Raw genomic sequence first — 18,736 nt, 5'->3', positions numbered from 1 at the left:
TACAGTACAGAGTGCTTATCAGTTAGTGCTTAGCTGTGCTCTCCTGCTGGAGGCAATGTGCAAAGCAGAAAAGATGACCGTTTTGCGGCCCCTCCCGCCAGTGCACGGGAAAGACCCCTGTATGCTTTTCCTCTGTGGCCTCCAACACGTGGCTGTTAAGCGAGGGTCATTCTTATGCAAAGTAAAACTCTGTTAAGCGAGGGTCATTCTTATGCAAAGTAAAAGTCTACCATTCACAATAGTAACAGTACACTAATTCCACTAATTAGATGCAGCACTTCCACAACGACATCACCCTGAGGCATGTCAGGCGGACTGAGAGAGAGCGGATGCTAACAGAAGCCCTGCACAGACCAGGACCATACGCTGCCATGCTCGTCGAGGCGATGGTCCCCCTTTACCTGAGGATGGCCTGGCGCGGAAGAGTGTGCTTCAACGGAGCACCCAACAAGGCACCTCTACCAAGGAACCTCCTGCTGAGGCTTTTCCAGCTGCTCTCTGAGAGCTTTTTTGAACTGTCCCCAGAGGACTATTGCTCCATTCCTGTATGTGTAGACCTGCTGTTTGTATAGCTCCTATATGTGTAGACCTGCTGTTTGTATAGCTCCTATATGTGTAGACCTGCTGTTTGTATAGTTTCATATTTAAAATTTTTTGTATAGTATAGTATAGTATAATTTTTGTATAGTATTTCTATTTTTTCTATTTTTTATATAGTATTTCTATTTTTGATATATATCCCTGTTTCTTAAAAAAATAAATGTTTCCCTGTTTGTAGCACTTACCGCCTGATCCTTCCCCTGATTCCGAGTCCGGGTTAACGGGCGGGGACGGTTGGTAGGGGATCTCTGTGAGGGTAATGAAGAGATCCTGGCTGTCAGGGAAAGCGGGAGTGGGTTCGATGTCGCCTGCGCCGTCCTCAAAAGACCCTTCCTCATCTTCCCCATCGGCGAACAGGGAGGAGGAACTGTCCCGGTACACTATTCCGTCCTCGGAGTCCACGGTCACTGGTGGGGCAGTGGTGGCAGACCCACCTAGAATGGCATGCAGTGCCTCGTAGAAGCGGCATGTCTGGGGCTGGGCTCCGGAGCGTCCGTTTGCCGCTCTGACTTTTTGATACCCTTGTCTTAGGTCCTTCACTTTCACGCGGCACTGCATCGCATCCCGGCTGTATCCTTTCTCTTTCATGGCTTTAGAGACCTTCTCGAAGGTCTTCGCGTTCCGCTTGTTGGAGCGCAGCTCCGAGAGCACAGACTCCTCGCCCCACACAGCGATCATATCCTGGACTTCCCGGTCACTCCATGCTGGGGACCTCTTTCTATTCTGGGATTGCCCGGACTCCTCTGCTGGAGAGCTCTGCATCGTTGCAGGTGCTGCGGAGCTCGCCCCGATGTGCAACCAGAACGTCAGATTCAAACCGCCCAGACAGGAAAATGAATTCAAATTTTCCCGGGTCATTTCCTGTGTGGCTGGCCAGAGAATCCAAGCTCGGACTGCTGTCCAGAGCGTCAACAGAGTCACCAGAGTCTTAGCACTGTGGGATAGCTCCCGGAGCTGCTAAGTTCGATTAGCATCCACACCTAGCCTAATTCGAGCTAGCCATGTCGAATTTAGCGTTACTCCACCTGCCGGGGTGGAGTACCAAATTCGAACTAAAGAGCCCTCTAGTTCGAATTAAATGGCTTCCTGGTGTGGACGGTTGAGCGGTTAGTTCGAATTAACGCTGATAAATTCGAATTAAAGTCCTAGTGTAGACCAGGCCTAAGTTGCCTTTTATTCCTAATATAAACCTTGCTACAAAATTGTATCGTATTCGGAGTGTCTGTGTTCAGGGGAGGTCTCATCTCTCTGTCTGTGTTTGGTTTCAGAGTGGAGAAGAGCCCTACTAAATGCAGGTAAATAAATTTGTGGTTTTGCTAATAGATAGTTATCATACAGAAATATATTTTCTCTTATCATAAACTTTGTTAGAGATTGTTTTCTATTCAGCAAGTCTGTGTTCAGGGTAGTTCTCATCTCTCTGTATTTGCTTGATTTCAGGTTGGGAAAAAGCCCGACAATATGCAGGTAACTGTGCTGTAAGCTCCGCTGAAATGAGATCTGTCAAAACCCCACCAGCCCCTGAGAGCTCTCTGCTCCTTTGCTTTGGAAAAATGCTGAGTAATTTCCCCTCCGCTTCACCTTCCCAGTATGGTATCTGGGTCGTGCCTGATAGACATTATCTCACCTAACCTTAATAGGCATTAAACTGCTCAAATCTCCCCTCCCAACAGCAGGGTTTCCATGCTCATACAGGCCTTTAACCTGCAATTTCCTTCTACAAAACTCTGAAGGGCTAAGAGCTGTTCAGTGTGTCCATGGATTGGGCTGAGGCAGGCCCTCTCCCCGGTGCAGAGGCAGATGTTTTTATAACCAGACTCTGAAACTCACGGACACAAGTAAAACAAACTGTGCCCACATAGCAGCTTTCCTGTCTCTCAGCTGTGGCTGAGCTGTGTTTTACATTCACACCCAGCCTGCTGCCTGACCTCTGTGTGCACTGGTGCATGCTGGGGGCGACTGGGCAGCGCCAGCAGAGGTTAGCAAGCCCAGGGGACATGCACACACATAGCAGCACCAGTAACCCAGGGGTCAATGAATTCTGGGGTATCCTACCACACAGAGCTGGGAGGGAGGGGGCGCTCTGGCCACCATCTCCTCAGGGAAGCCAAGGCCTGAACAGGCCGCAGGGACGGTTCCTCCCCAGGGAGAGGTTCCAGCAGGTGTCAGGGCTGAGCCACATTGGCAGGACAGTGAGGGGACTCACACGGCCGTTGTGATGTCTTTGTATCCTCAATACACAGAGCTCCAGCAGCTGGGGTGTAAACCCCACTCGTACCCCCAGCACGAAGGGCGTGGCTGGCACAGTCATTAGATGGAGACACCTGAGCCCCTGGGGCTCTGAGATGGTCTCTGTGACCATTATCCGCTCTGGGAGATGCCCAGGTGCAGCTGCAGAGGGTCTGTGCCGCTAGTATCGTCCATGGGACAAATGGCTCTGGGCAGAGAGTTCAGGCTGGAGCCAAGTCTCCATTTTCAGCCTGATTTGTGGGGGTGAGATAAGGGGCCCAGGGGCTCCTGCCCCTCCCTTACCCTTCCCCCACCCCTGTGAGGGACCCTGGACCCAGCATCTATTCTGACCCCTCACCAACATCCCTCCCTCTCTTCTCACTCCCTTTCTGCTCCCCTGGGCCCTGCCCCTCTACTCCCACTTTGCCTCCCTGGCACATGCCCCTGCCCTCCACCCATCTCTGCCCCACTGGAACAGCCCATCCCTTCTCCCCCTGCCCTCCTGGCATCTGCCCCTCTCCCCCAAACATCCTCTGCATCCTGGAGCCCTCCCATCACTTCACACCCCCACTATGTCCTGGCATCCACCTCTCCCCTTCCCCTCCTCTGTGCCATGTCTCCCACCCCTCCCCTCACCCTCCTCTGCTGTCCTATCGCCCTTCTTACTCCCCTCAGCCCTCCTGACACCTGCCCCTCTCCCCACCCTCTCTGACCCCTGGCACCCGCCCCTTCCCTCGTCCCCCTGTGCCCACCCCTTCTCTAACCCCACTCTGACCCCCTGGCACCTGCCTCTCCCCACTCCCCTCTCCAACCACCTCCCACTGCCCAACTTCCCTGCCTCTCACCCCTCTCTGCCCCCTGGTGCTTGTCCCTCCCCTCCTCTGCCCTCCCTGTGCCTGCCCTTCTGCTCAACCCCTCAATCCCCTGGCACCTGCCCTTCCCTTTACCAGCTGCCCCCTCCTGCTGCCTGCCCCTTCCCTCACCCTGCCCCCCAACACCTGATACTCCCCTTGTCCCCTTCCTTCCTGGTGCCCAGCCCCTCACCACCCTCTGCCCCACTGACCCTGCTCTCCTCTCCCCCCTCTGCCACCATCACCCATGCCACCGTCTCTTTATTTGTCACCCCTGCCCCTCCCCGCCCCCGCAGGCTCCCTGACACCAGCACCCCTCACCACCCCTCCAGTCCCCTGGTGCCAGCTCCTCCTCTGCCCCAAGTCCCAGCTCTACCCTGGCCCCCTCTGCCTACCTGGTGCAAGTCCCTTCCCTCACCTCCCTGGTCTCAGCCCTTCCCTTCACCTAAGCACTGCCGCACCTCTCCCCTCACCCTCTCCTAACCTCTGGGCCCCACCCTCCCTTCAGCCTCCCTCTGCCTCCCTGGTGCCCACATCTCCCTGCACATGCCTCTGCCCCCCTGGGGCCTGCCCTTCTCCTCACCCCTCTCTCTGCCCCCTTCTGCTCACCTGCTCCCTCACCCCCCATTCTGCCCCTTTGGCACTAATGCCTGTTCATTCGCTTCCCCCCATGGTTCCACCTCCCCACTCCTCATCATCTCACCCCCTGGCAGCTCACGCTCCCCTTGATTTCCCCTGCCCCATTGGAGCTCCCCCATTCCCTCACACCCCTCTGACCCTGGTGCCTGCTCCTTCCCTTGCTTCCCTGTGCCCCCTGGGGTCCATCCCCTTCTTCTGCCCTGGTGCCCAACCCTCCCCTCGCTCCCTGCAGCCCCCTGGAACCTGCCCTTCCCTTCACCCCCCTCTGCCCCCTGGTGCCCCTCCCTTCCCTTATCACCCCATAGCCCTTGTGCCTGCCCCACCCCTATGTCCCTCCCTCCACCCCTCTGCTCCGGTCACCTCCCCTCCCCTTTCCTCTCCCCTCCCCCGCTCCGCTGACACCTCACCCCTCCTACTCCTCCTGCCCTTTCCTCTCATTGTCTCCTCACAGGCAGAAGGGCCCTGACTCCACTCACGCAACGCCCCCTCCCCCCACAGTGATTAACGGGGCTGCAGGTTAATTTCCCTTTGATCCCAGTGACCAGCCCCTGCCCCCGGCCCTGACTCTGTGACTCTCTCCCCAGTGGACGTGACTCTGGATCCAGACAGGGCAAATCCCTGGCTCGTCCTGTCTGAGGATCGGAAACGTGTGAGAAATGGAGACAAACGCCAGGATCTGCCCGACAACCCTGAGAGATTTGATTGTTGTGTCTGTGTCCTGGGCGCTGAGGGGTTCACGGGCGGAAGGCGTTACTGGGAGGTGGAGGTGGGAGACAAGACAGGCTGGGAACTGGGGGTTTGTAGGGAATCTGTGAGCAGGAAGGGATGGTTCATAGCCACACCTGGGAATGGATGCTGGGTCGTGCAGCTGAGGGATGGAGGATACAAGGCCTGCACCTACCCCAGGAACCCCCTCCCCGTGAGCGTCAGGCCCAGCCGGGTGGGGATTTTCCTGGACTATGAGGCGGGCGAGGTCTCGTTTTACAATGTGACTGACAGGTCCCATCTCTTCACTTTCACTGGCACCTTCTCCGGGAAGCTCCGCCCTTATTTCTATCCTGGTGTCAATGCTGGGGGTACAAACGTGTCTCCCCTGATAATCTGCCCGGTCCCAGCTCAGGCCGGAGGGAATCTCTGTCCCTGACAGTGACCCCGCGGCACAGACTGGCCCCTCCCAGCCCTGCTGCTCTTCCCACCCCCAGTGGTGGGGGCCAGTTACTGCAGCAACTGGACTTTCTGTGCTGACCGGACGCTGCCAGTTTCCCTTTTCAACTGGAGGTTCCAGTCGAAAACTGGACACCTGGCAACCCCCAGCCCCCACCTTTCCCGTCCCCTGCCCCAGGGGTAGCAGGTGGTGGGGGATGGGGTCATTCACTCCAGTCAGAATTTTCTACCCCTGTGAAATAAGTGTAAATATGAAAGAAAAATGTTATTTTAATTTAGAAAATATTATTGTAACAAGGTGTAAATACAAGAATATTTTACTTTACATTTCAACAGTATTTCAAAAACAAGCATATAAATATATTTGTAGAAATGGAATTATTTACAGTTTTTTTCTTTCCCTCAAATCTATAGTGAAGGTTAACTTCTCTAAATAACGTCATTTGTATTTCAACTGTGGAATTTCAAGAAATCCAAAATATTTATCTTAACAAAATAAACTATTAAATTGTCAGACTGGGTTGTTCAGTTCAATGTACATGTGTCATAAACATCACAACTACACACATGTGCAGCTGCTCTCTCTCTCTCCCCCTCTCTTTATTGTCTTGACTGGTTCTCTCTGGAAGGCAGGGAAGCTACACCCACCTCCTGCACTACACCTTTGAAAATTAATAGTTGAAAAAATGATAGAATTAATTAAGCAATATATTTAAGTTAACTCACACAAGATTATATAATAATCTTTGAACTTCTGTCAGCATTAATTCATGTGTTTTTTAACTTTCTATCTACATATAATTGGTAATCAAGATATGACCCTTCCTTTCTTTTCTCACATCAATTAACAAAACACAGTCCCCAACCTCAAATGCTCTCTTCCTATAGCTAGAAATCTCTTCTACAATCTGCAGTTTTTAGTTTATTTTTTTTAGACATATTATTTGCAGGCAATGTACTGTCACTGTGCACTATTGATTTCAATGTACTGCCAGGCTCTTCACGTTCTTGGTTATAAGGACACAACAAATGTAGTTTGATAAAGAAACAGAGAAGGGGTTGTGTTCCTTTACTCAGTCATCACAAATTAACTTAATTGTATTAAAGACGCCGGCAGTTAATGACACATAACATGAAATTTGGTGAAGCTTTTTGGCAAACTTTTCTTCTTGGCCATAAATCAGTTGAAAGGGTGATATTTTTGTTGTCATGTGAGGTTTAGAGTACAAAGAATAGAAAGTTTCTCCAGGAAATTCATCTCAATTCCTCTGGGTTCTGTCCACCACCTTCTCTAATGCTCTGTAAAAATAGTGACTGATTGATCTAATTCCTTGAAATTAGCTGTTGAACCTAATTTCTTGAAGATCTAGCTGAGCAGAGTCTGAGGGGAGGCACATCACATGGCAGTGCTAGGACTCCTTTTTGTTTTAAACTTGATGCGTTATGAACATTTTCAATGTAATAATTCAGTTTTGAAGATTTATTCACAATATGCCATTCATGCCAGAGTGCTCTAAGCGTACCTTGATTATTTGAAAATAAATACCCTAAAATTATCTTTTAACGGATTCATTTGTGCTTTTTATCAAAGCTATGTGTTTTTCCTAATTTTTAACACAGGGAAATATTAATCTAAAAATAGATAATTTTTCCCATAAAATTTCCTTCAGAAATATCTGCGTTCCTTTCCCTAGTTCTCACTGAATTCTGTGTAATTACTGTGTTCTCTTATCCAATCTTACTGTGTTATTACATGGGGAAATATGTTGGCAAATAGGTTAATATACAACATGGTTTTTACTATCTGACAAGACACAATAATGTGTTGTCACTCACAATTTGCAGCATGAAGTGTCATGAAGAGATTGCAGGCAATGTTCATTTTTAAATTTCTAACTCTGAATGGGCTCCCCCATCAGTTCCTGCAACCCCTGGCTGTGGGATTGTTGTGCATGAGAGTGTGGGAAACTGATATGCAAGTTTCTAGGATGAGGCTATTCTTATCTGCTGGGAGGCAATAACAGGATAATAAATTAGAGGGTTGGCCAGGATGTTAATTAACCAATGAAGTTACAGCTGCTGCCTGTGTGTATTTTATTAACCAATTAGCAATTGCTTGATTGCTTGCTTTAAGTGTATAAAGATGTATGCTGGAGAGAAATAAAATGACTCTGCTTCAAATCAAATTGATTGTTGAGCTTTGTCCACGCACGCCTGCGCTGCAACAAATGGTGACCCCGACGTGATTCGTATCGAATGAAAGTGTCGGTGGCCTGACCCAGGCGGAGAAGCCCAGAGGCGAACGGCCAGGAGCCTGAGCCCAGAGGCGGGGAGTGCTTATCCGACGTGACTCGTATCGAGTGATGATAGTGTCGGGAGCCTGAGCCCAGAGGCGAACGGCCAGGAGCCTGAGCCCAGAGGCGGGCGGCTGGGAGCCGCGGCGGGGAGTGCTTGGGAAGCCCCCGGACCCCGACGTGATTCGTATCGAATGATGATAGTGTCGGGAGCCTGAGCCCAGAGGCGAGTGGCTGGGAGCCTGAGCCCAGAGGCGGGGAGGAGCTGCGGCGGGGAGTGCCGGAGAAGCCCGTGAGCGTCCGAAAAGAGAGACGCACCTGAGCCCTGAGGAGAGCGGCTATAAGCCGCGGAGGAGAGGGGCGGCTATAAGTCGCGGAGATAAGCGGCGGCTACAAGCCGCGGAGGAGAAGAGCGGCTATAAGCCGCGGTGGATAAGGGTAGAGCAGCTAACGTGAGTACCGCTGTATCAGCTGAAGAAAAGATAACACAGAAGCCTTTGTTGTACATTATGAACCGACAGGGGAAAAGAATCTCCCCTGCTGCACTATCTTACTTATTAAGAAGAGAGGGGGAGTTGTGGAGGCTCCTCCTGACCGGCCTTCGGGCACAGGACGAGGAGGTGCTCCGCTGGAAGCGAGCCCTGGACGGGAAGACGTTGGAGTGCACGGCGCAGGTAGAGGCTCGTGCCGTGGCCCCGGAGGTCGTTTGGACCTACAAGCAAGCAAGTTGTTCTGGCAGGAGCCTGGAGAAGGCGTCCTACACTGGCTGGTTTGAGCCTGGGACAGTGCCGGGAAAACCGTTGTGCTTCTCTGGTATGAGCAGCAATAGCTGGGTGTCCTGACATAGGATTCACAGATTAAAAGAAGCCAAGCAGGGAAGGAAAAGGAACAGCATGAGTTAACTAAGCAAGCTAAAGATAAGACTTGGCGAACAGCCCAGACTAAAGAGAGCGTGACTGGGCCCAAAAAAGTTAATGAGAGCTGCAAAACTCGGCCTGGTATTACCGGAATGTGTTAGATTTCTTTTCTTATGGGTAAAGAAACGCTACAAAAAAGACTGACTGCTTGGACCCATGATTTTTACTGCAGAAAGACCCCTCCACATCAGAAGAATTTTTCTACTGATGATTGGCCTATGTAATTTTTTAGTCCTATTGTGTTTTTGGATAGCATGAAAAAGGGACAAGGTGTCCCTTGGCAGCCCCCATTGTGTTATTTGGAATTTTTTGTTGTTGTTTTTTGAAAGAAGCAAAATTACTACGGGATGGTGTCCTGGTAAATTTCCCCCGTAGAAGCTGAACCATGCCGGTGGTGGAAAACAAGAAAAAACACTTATGTTGTTGATATTGCCAAAGTCCAGAAATTCCTGATTAAAAAGACATTGAGAACTGACCCTGGTGAAGAAACAAAGAATTACACACTGGCAGGATGAAATTTGTGGGACTTATGTTTGGAACTGTGGTATTAATTGAATTTCGGGGTTTATTCTACAGGCTGCGCCCTGTGTTTTGGATAAATCCTTCAGTATGTATTGCCCACCCTAATTGGATTCTAAATGATATGTCCTTATTTTATTGAGGCTGAGAAAGCATTGCCGTGGGAGCTAGTATGTTTGAATTTTGAATGGCCAGCTGATGGCCATTCGGAGTGATTTTGAGCACCAGGATAGCCCACTGCCCTTACAAATATATTAGGAGTGCCATTTGATCTGGAGTTGTAAAAATATATTTAGACACTGTTTAAGTAAAAGTGTAAATATTTGCAGTGCCCCTCCCCAGCATGTAAACCGGTTGAGTTGGGGGGTGAGGGCTTTTACATATCGAACCCTGCCGGGTTCATGGGGAGGATGAATGTGAAATTATTTACCCCAGCTTTTTAGAGTTTAATTGTTTGTTGTTTTTCAAGTTTGAGAAAACTCAGCCAACGGGTTTGTTGAGTATTCTCAAAGGGGGGAATTGTGGATTGTTTAGGCATAAATTTAGGTAATTTGGGAGAATGGCTTTGAATTTATGTGACCCTAAGAATTTTTATGTAAAGTGTTTTTGTTAGTCTGTTTAGACTTTTTGTTAATTTTGTATTATGTACTGATTATTGGCAGTTGTATGATTGATTGATATTTGATGTAGCCCCCACGGTGGGAAAGTACAGATAGTTGTTCACAGAAGATACCAGAAAGGTAGGGGCTAGTATGGTTTAGCAAGAGGAAATATGGATCGGGCCCAGGCAGGCACGCAATAGATAGAGAACTTGAAGAGGAAAAAAGGATCGGGCCCAGGCGGCGGGCAACAGACAACAAGCTTGGAATACTGGTTGATAACCTTGAGGGTGTAGTTGATAGAACAGGTAATTAACTACTAGCGAGTAATGTTAGGCAGAGTACAAAGTTAACTCTGTGGTTGCTGGAGGGAATAGCAGTTGAATTTTGTAAAGATGCTAAAGAGAAAAGTTTTTGGTGTTTTTGAAATGTTTGTATATAAATTTAGGCAAAGAAATTAGTTTGCAATTGTTTGGTCATAAATAATTTGTTGTATTAGTTGAAGATTGTATATTGTGCTATGTTATTGTAATTGTATTAGGCTAAGGGTATATAAGTGGTGAATTTTTTTTTGGGTTTAAAAGTAGAAGTTATTAGTAAGAACCCTTAAGCTGTGAATAGCTTTGAATTTAGAAGTAAATTAGGATGCAATTGTATTATTGTAAATGATTTAATGGATGATGTAATTTTTTTTTGCTTGATAGTAATGAGGGTATTTGTATATTGTATGTAATGATTGCTTGCCCAGTAGGGGTAGTTTTGTTTTTGTTTTTTAGATATTAAAGAAAATTGGTGTTAGTTGCATAGTATTTAATAAGGACCATGCATTTATTATGGAGTTTAAATTTATGTTTTATGTTTTATGTTTGTTTTTGGCCAGAATTATTGTTGTGTTGTTAAGATTTTTATGTGGTTTATGTTGTGTTTTTTTTTTAGGACCCCCCCTCCCTGAGTGTCAGTTTGATCACCTGACATATGAGGGATGAATTGGTAACAGAAATTTGTCACAATTTGGTGTGCAATAGAGTATGGGGGAATCCTGCAGAATTTATTGTTTTTTTGTTGTTGTTGTATTTTGATGTTTTATGTTTTGTTTTGTTTGATGTTGTTGGTGTTGTATGTTATGAATTGCATGGTTATAGGTGAGCTTTGTAGCATAAGGTATATTAATTTTTTTGTTTTGTTTGTATGCCTTTTGTTATAAGTTTGGTGTAGTTTATTGGATGTTTTTAATTTTTTTTGTGTTTAAGAATAGGGGGGAGATGTCCGGTTGCATCTTCCCTATGCTGCCTTGGTGGAAAATTACAGCAGCGTGGTTACAAGTACAGAGGGATGAGATAAAGTTGTTATGCCAGAGCGAGGCAAATGCCAGGTGGCCTAGCTGAGATTGTTTTCAAGGTCCCAGGTGGATTCCGGCGAAGTGGGTCCGGCCTTGGCTGATTTTGGCGCAGAGTGCCATAAATACAACGGCCTTCTGCCTGCTGCCCCATGTTGCTGCAGGGGAAGCCCTTATTGGAAACCTGCTTTGTGGGTGTTTGCACATTGGCAGAACCCTCCTGGCCCCTTGGGCCACTTGTGTTACCTGGAGGAGGGATGTATAGGTAAAAGTAGGGCACTGCGGAAGATATTGTTACGGTTTAGTTAGGCAGCTGGTGTTTAGATTTGCTTTTAGTTTTGCTGTGTAATAGATTGTAGTAATGTGATGCTATGAGCTGGGAATGTTTTGCTGTGCCTTCCCTTTTTTATTATGAGAAAAGGGGGGAAGTGTGGGATTGTTGTGCATGAGAGTGTGGGAAACTGATATGCAAGTTTCTAGGATGAGGCTAGTTCTTATCTGCTGGGAGGCAATAACAGGATAATAAATTAGAGGGTTGGCCAGGATGTTAATTAGCCAATGAAGTTACAGCTGCTGCCTGTGTGTATTTTATTAACCAATTAGCAATTGCTTGATTGCTTGCTTTAAGTGTATAAAGATGTATGCTGGAGAGAAATAAAATGACTCTGCTTCAAATCAAATTGATTGTTGAGCTTTGTCCATGCACGCCTGCGCTGCAACACCTGGCTGGCAGACCTCTGTGTGAATGAAGCAGCAGGCAGTCTGCCAGTGAACCTCCACTAAGCACTTTTTATGGTGCATCACAACATAGCAGCAGTTACGAGAAGCCCCCTTCCTGCTCCAATTGAGAATCTTATACTGCTGCTTTCTTCTCAGCACTGAGCTAGTGACTTCCTCAGGCTCCCTACAGGTGCAAGTGATCCCCTCTGCCCTTCCAAACCCAAACTACTCAGTCCCTCCTACCAGTGATGAGCTGCCAAAATCATAACAACCGGTTCCCTCCTCACCCCAGGAGGGATCATGGCCCACCCCCCACGTTCCTTGACGCCCCCAGGGAGCACTGCCCCATCCACCCACCTTCCCTTTACCCTGACTGCCCCCCGCCACGGCATCCAACCCCTCCTCTCATTCCTGATGGCCCCCCAGGACCCCTGCCCCATCCAACCTCCCCTTCTCTCTATCCCCTGACAGCCCCTGGAACCCTTGCCCCTGACTGCCTCCCACTGCCCCATCCGACCCCTGATCCTTTCTGACTGCCCCACCAGGACCCTTGCCCCTATTCAATCCCCCTGTTCCCTGCCCGCTGACCCCTGACCCCTATCCACCCCCACCCCAAATTCCCTGCCCTCTCTCCAACACCCTCCCTGCCCCTTACCGCGCTGCCTGGGCGTGGCTGGCGGCGCTACAGTCTGGCCGCAGCTGGGCCGAGAGCCCGGGATGCAGGACCGGGGCAGGAGTCACGCGGCCGGAGCCAGGCGGCTGGCCTGCCGGAGCTGGGGAGGACCGCGCCCAGACCCACGCTGCCGGAGCTGGAGCCCGGCCCGCCGCCGCACCCGAACCCGCGCTGCCGGAGCCCAGCATCTGGGTAGGTGGGGTCGCGGCCGCCGCCATGCCCGGAACCGGGCTGCAGCTGGAGCCGGGCGGCCGGGGCCGCGGGGCCGGGGAGGGACGTGGCTGGAGCCGGAGACGCGGGGCCGGGGAGGGACGCAGCCGGAGCCGGGCGGCTGGAGACGCGGGGCCGGGGAGGGACGCAGCCGGAGCCGGGCGGCCGGACATGTGGGGCCAGGGAGGGACGCAGCCAGAGCCGGGCGGCCGGACATGCGGGGCCGGGAGGGACACGGCCGAGCCGGGCGGCCGGGTACGCAGGGCCGGGGAGGGACGGGGCGGGAGCCGGAGCCAGGCGGCCGGGGACGCGGGTCCGGGGAGGGACGCAGGGCCGGGGCACACCGCTCTCCTCATTCCCTCTACCCCTACCTCAGTGTGGTCTTCCTGAGCCTGAGTGGAAATCGTGCTTGCTTCTCAGCCCTCCCAGGCTTCCCGCGCGAAGAGCTGATTTGCGGGAAGCGGGGGCGGGGGAGGAGAAGCAGGGCGGAGCATTCATGGGAGGAGGTGGAGGCAGAGCTGAGGTAAGCTGGGCCGCAGTAGGGAGCGCTTGTTAAATTTAAATGCCCTTTTAGAACAAGTTGTCCCACGCGGGACAACCGGTTCTAAAATGGCTTCTAAATTTAACAACCGGTTCCCGCAAACCGGTGCGAACCGGCTGCAGCTCACCACTGCCTCCTACTCTAACTGCACCCGGTGCCCTGGGTGTTCTCTGTGACCAGGGTGCCGGCTTCCAAAGGGCTCAGTTTGTAGCTGCTAACAGCCCCTGTCACACGGCCATGATTGTGTAATTGACCATAGAGTGAAAATGTAAACTGTTACCTCATGATTCAATTCAGAACCTAGATCTGCCAGTGTCTGCTCTGCACAGCCATGTGGATATATAATTTTACATGTTGTCTTCTTCACCTCATGTGCTGTCAGAGTTCTAAGTGGAAATTCTTCTTCCTCTTTTGAAAAATCACCTGTAGCTGTCAGTACATACTGGTATCGCGTCTGTGGTACTGGATATAGTCCGATTAAATTTGCTCTCAGCAGTTCCCAGGGTTTAACAACCTGTGTGCAAGAACACAGGCTAGAGTTATCATTTGGATCTTTCCTATGACATTTTTATTATAATCTCATCTATAGAAAGCAAAGTAAACGTTATAATGTGGTTTCTATAATTGTTGATGTCTCCACACAGTCAGAATCTAACTTTTGGTGTCTTTCAGACATAAATAAATACAGGCCAAACTTCTGCAACTGAAAACTTGCATAAATACGCTGTCACTGTGCCAGCACAACGGGCAATAGAAGTGGTTGCTGCACTGTGTGTTAGAGCTGATTAGAGGCTTTTTTGTGCAGCAATAATAAATACAGATAATGCTAACCAATTAGCTTGGTTAATGTTTAAAAACACTTCAGATGTATTTAACATGGGGAAAGATGCAAAGTGTTTGATTTAACGGGGAGCCATCCGCTCAGGTCCACTTCATTGCAGGAGTTGTAAAGTTAAGTCCAATCCAAGCAGGACATTTGCCTGGCACGAGATCCTGTATGAACTCCTGCAAAGCATATGACAGAGACAGCAGGGTGACCAGAACCTTCTATAACTCCCTGGGTTCTCTGCTGTCTTTCCAATGAAACCAGAGAACGTTGCCCAGAGCACTCAAAGGTCTCCTTGGAGGTCTAAGAGAGACTCAGACCAAGCAGTGGAAACACAAACTGCCTGATGGAACCAGCACAGGATAATTGAAAGGGTCTCAAATGCCACAGCTCTGGACAGTTTCTTGTCCCTGAAGAAGTCAACCCTATTTTAATCTACAGTCTGTGCACTAAGAATTTCTGACTTACCCAGCAAGGCAGAAATAGAACCCAGGTCTCCTGATTCTTAGCCCAGTGCCATAATCATTAGACCCTTCTGACTCCCCTGGAACATGGTTTCTTTACACCCTCCGTGCTGGGCCAAGGGACAGTCCCTCCAGACGTGTCCCATCTCCCAGCAGAGGTAGCACCAGGCCTCCCCCGTGGAATAATGCACCCGGTAGTGGGCTCCATGGTAGGGGACGAGGCAGAACCCCTCGAGCGCCTCTCCATCACATGCCGCCAGCGGCAGTTGAAGTTGCACCTGCCGGCGGAACGAGAGGACATGACGGAGGGTGGGGTCTTTGCAGCCCAGTGGAAGAGGGCTGATGACAGAGATTGGTCGCCCCAGGGTAGAAAGGGCAGGCACCAGGGCGGCATTGCGCAGGAAGGGAGGGACGGAGGTCAGGACTAACTGGACACCCAGGTCTTCCAACGGCTCCAGGGGCCGAACACGCCCCCACCGCCAGACCATTCACCACCTCCTGAGCAGCGGCCTCCGATGCTAGGAAGAAGATGACCTTTCCATACATTTTGGAGGCCGCCTCAATGGCAATGGGCACCACCACCCTTGCCAACGCCTGCACGTAGTTCTCCACTTGGGGCAAGGCGGGCACCAGGAGGCAATGGATGCTGTGCTGCCTGGTCACAGTGAGGGGCCCCGGACACTATAGATGGTTGCGGAGGAGATGATGTAGTGGCAGGTGAGGGAGTTGCTGCCACCTGGGCGTATTCCCTGGGGGTTGGGGGAGGGGCATCTGCAGAGCTGGTAAAAGGAGCAGCGGGGAGGGACGGCGCAGCCCTAGAACGTGTGTATAACACAGGACCTAGAACGTCACCGAGTGCTTCCTCCAGAAAACCTATGACGTGCTTGAGCCAGAGCACATCTTCTGGAAAGACATCTCCATGCATTAGAGCCAGCTGGTAAGAAAAAATCTTTCTTCTGCAGTGACGTGAAGTTAAAGAACATGGAGAAGAAGAAAACCTCTATTCTGGTTGTTACTGGAGCTGAAGCAGAGAGGCCAGGATAAACGTGGCTAAGGATCAGGACTGACTATCAGCAGATCTGCCATTTTCTATTCCTGGCTTTTTGACCATTAGCGAATCTCTTTGCTTCTGTGTCCCTCAGTTTCCACAACTATAACATGAAGCTAATCAAGGTTCTGGTTTTTCTTTCTCCTATTTTGCAAGGCGGGAAACTTAGATACATTTGGGGCCTGTCTACACTACCGGTCTAGAGTGTCTTTGTAAGCTGATGACCCCCACCTGTTGTTCAGAACCTATGGATAACACAAGCGCCTAAGTGTGTTCTGTGCTTAGCCCCTATGGAACAGCAGGTTCTGGGCACTAGGGATATGAAGAGGCTCTCAAGGACTCATTCTTGAAAATAAATATCAATGAACTGCAACGCAATATAAAATCACTGCCGCTATTATTGGTGGGTGATAAAATACTAGCAGAGTGGTAATTAATGCTGAGGACAGGGCAGTGACACAGAGCAATCGGATCCCTTGAAAAGCTGGACCCATTCAAAGAAAACAAGTTTGAAAAGAACCAAATGAAAGGTCCTATACCTAGCAGCAAAGCATGCAGGCCACACCTACAGCATGGGGACGTGTATCCAGGAAAGCACTAACTGTGAAGAGGATTTAGGGACCATGCTGGGCAAGCCATTCAACATGAGCAACCAGTGTGATGCTGTGGTGAACAGGGCTAACGCCATCATTAGATGTAGGAAAAGAGCAGTGAGTAGCACAGGGAGGTGACACACCATCAGTAAGACTGATCCTGGAATACTGCATCCAGTTTTGGAGTCCACCTTTGAAAAAGATTTTGAAATATTGGAGATGGTACAGCAAAATGCAATTAAACGTTTTGAGGGCTGGAGAAAAATGCCTGCTAGTGAGCTATTGAAAGAGCTCAGCCTGTTTAGATTATCAAAAAGATCGGGAGGTGACGTCACTGAAGTGTTGAAGTGACTTAATGGAGAGAAAATATCGGGTATTAAAGGGCTCGTTAATCTAGCAGAGAAACGCATAACAAGACCCAGTGGCTGGAAACTCAAAAGAGACCAATTCATATTAGAAATAGGGCAGAAAATTCAAAAGTGAGGATGAATCACCAAAGGAACAAACTAGAAAGGGAAGTGGTGGGAATTGTCCATTTTTTGATGTCTTCTAATGAAGACTAGATGCCTTTCTGGAATGTATTTAGTCAAAAACTAGCTACTATGCTATACAGAAAGCATGTGATATGCAGGCTGTCAGATTACATGCTCTAATTTTCTCTTCTGTCCATAAAGTCTGCTAATTTATGAACAACCGAGCGTAGCCTGGGGAAGAGCATCTCGTGTTCTACTGTGTAGTCGGTGTCATCCCCACAATGAAGAGTCGTTGAGTGGGGTGATCCAGGGGAAGCAGCTCAAACACGCAATGTGGCTGGACAGGGGCAGGACATCAGCACTGCAGGGGAGGGGTGGATGTGGCAGTGACATCACAAGGGTCTTTGGCAGGATCTCAGCCTATTGGACAAAGGTGGTGGAGAGGCGATGATCTCACAGAGAGATCTTTACATCAGCCAGGAAGGACGGGGTGCAGGACAGGGGCAGCCTTGGAGATCCCTGTGGCTTTGCTTCAGCACGTCTCCTTCTCGAGGTCTCTCCTTGAGGACTGAGAGAGAATTCACTTTCACGTATGTGAGTTCAAGGAGAACCCTCTTTGGAGTTTTCTCCTTTTCTTTTCTTGATTTTGTTAGAAAACAGATGTCCCTGTTTAGAAGGTAAGATCCTCCAAGAGGTTTGGAACCTGTTCAGTCTGATCCATCAGGGGCCTGCTGATTTTTAGGAATGGAAAACACTAGATTGTGGGGGCAGCATTTTATTTCCGACCTAGGACTTTGTCCCTTAGAATTACTGGGGACATTGGGGTTTCTCCTTTTTGTTTTCTCTTTTCCTGTCTCTCCCACCTTTCTCTTCTTCTCTTCATAGAATCATAGAATATCAGGGCTGGAAGGGACCTCAGGAGGTCATCTAGTCCAACCCCCTGCTCAAAGCAGGACCAATTCCCAACTTGCATCTTTGTCCTTTTCCCCTGCTCTCCTTTCACCACCAGGACCTGTCTGTGCATGTGGAGTGATGGGCAGTGGGCTTTGCACTCCAACTTTCATTGCGGGAGGCCCTCTGTAGCGGGCTGGTGTGGCTCCCCTCCTCCCCTGGGAGGGTTGAGCCCCGGCAACCGGAAGGGGCGGGGCTCCAGAGCAGTGAGCCCGCCCCTCTGAGGGTCAGCGGCGACCCGGAAGTATAAAAGCTGGCCATTCCAGCTCAGTCGGAGCCCAGCCACCACCGGGAGCAGACCTGTCCGAGGGAGCTCGTGACTGGGAAGCTGCTGGGGCCCAGAGCAGGTGCCCCGACTGGCCGGGGCTTCCCCTCGCTCGCTACCGGGAAGACCCGCCGGAGCTTCCCCGTGCCACATATGAGGAGGAGCCGCCGGAGACTTCCCCGATACCTTGTTGTTACCCCGAGGACCTCCCCGGAGCAGAATTGGCCGGACTTCCCCGAGGAACTGCCGGACCTACCCCCCAGCCCGGGCTGCGAGGAGCCCATGCAGTGGGACTTCCCGGGAGCGGACGCCGCGGACCAGGTAGGCCCCAAGGGGGATATTGGAAGTGGCCCGGGGGCAGCCGACCTCAGTCAGGCTGCAGACCAAACAATGCCCATGTCAGTGTGTTGCGGTCAGGACCCCACTGACCAGCAGCGGTGATAGTCGCTGCTAGGGCCCCGGGCCGGGACACAGTGGAGTGGGTGGGCCTGTGTCCCCCCTGCCACCCCACTCATGGGTGGCAGTTTTTCCCCTCACCCCAGTGCTCAGCCCCTGCACCTACGGGCCTGAGCCCCAACTGTTGTTGCCCCACCCTAAGCTAGGGCCTGGGCCTTCCTAGACTTTGTACTGTTCACTGCTCAGCCCCTGGACCAAAGGGCCTGAGCCACTTTGTACTGTTTACTGCTCAGCCCCTGAACCAAAGGGCCTGAGCCACCCTGAACTCTTTGTTGCTCAGCCCCTGCTACAAAGGGCCTGAGCTCCCTTGTCCTGTTTGCTGCTCAGCCCCTGAACCTACGGGCCTGAGCCCATTGAGCTATTTGTTG

At 50.5% G+C, this 18,736-nt stretch overlaps 2 protein-coding genes across 2 annotated transcripts in view; both read left to right on the top strand.

The window, feature by feature from the left end:
- LOC120383991 (butyrophilin subfamily 1 member A1-like) overlaps positions 1-5,704 on the top strand; it is a 50,518-nt gene extending 44,814 nt beyond the window's left edge. Inside the window, exons 7-8 of the mRNA XM_039502324.1 lie at positions 2,041-2,067; positions 4,904-5,704. Of these exons, the coding sequence (XP_039358258.1) occupies positions 2,041-2,067; positions 4,904-5,463 (587 nt within the window). The 3' untranslated portion in view covers positions 5,464-5,704. The remainder of the gene's footprint in view (positions 1-2,040; positions 2,068-4,903) is intronic.
- The window catches only part of LOC120383979 (butyrophilin subfamily 1 member A1-like), a 275,840-nt gene that overhangs the window by 44,743 nt on the left and 212,361 nt on the right, over positions 1-18,736 (top strand). The window lies entirely within an intron of this gene.

This window comes from Mauremys reevesii, linkage group 15 (assembly GCF_016161935.1).
Source record: "Mauremys reevesii isolate NIE-2019 linkage group 15, ASM1616193v1, whole genome shotgun sequence".
Lineage (NCBI taxonomy): Eukaryota > Metazoa > Chordata > Testudines > Geoemydidae > Mauremys > Mauremys reevesii.
This window is presented reverse-complemented; position numbering and strand designations above follow the sequence as displayed.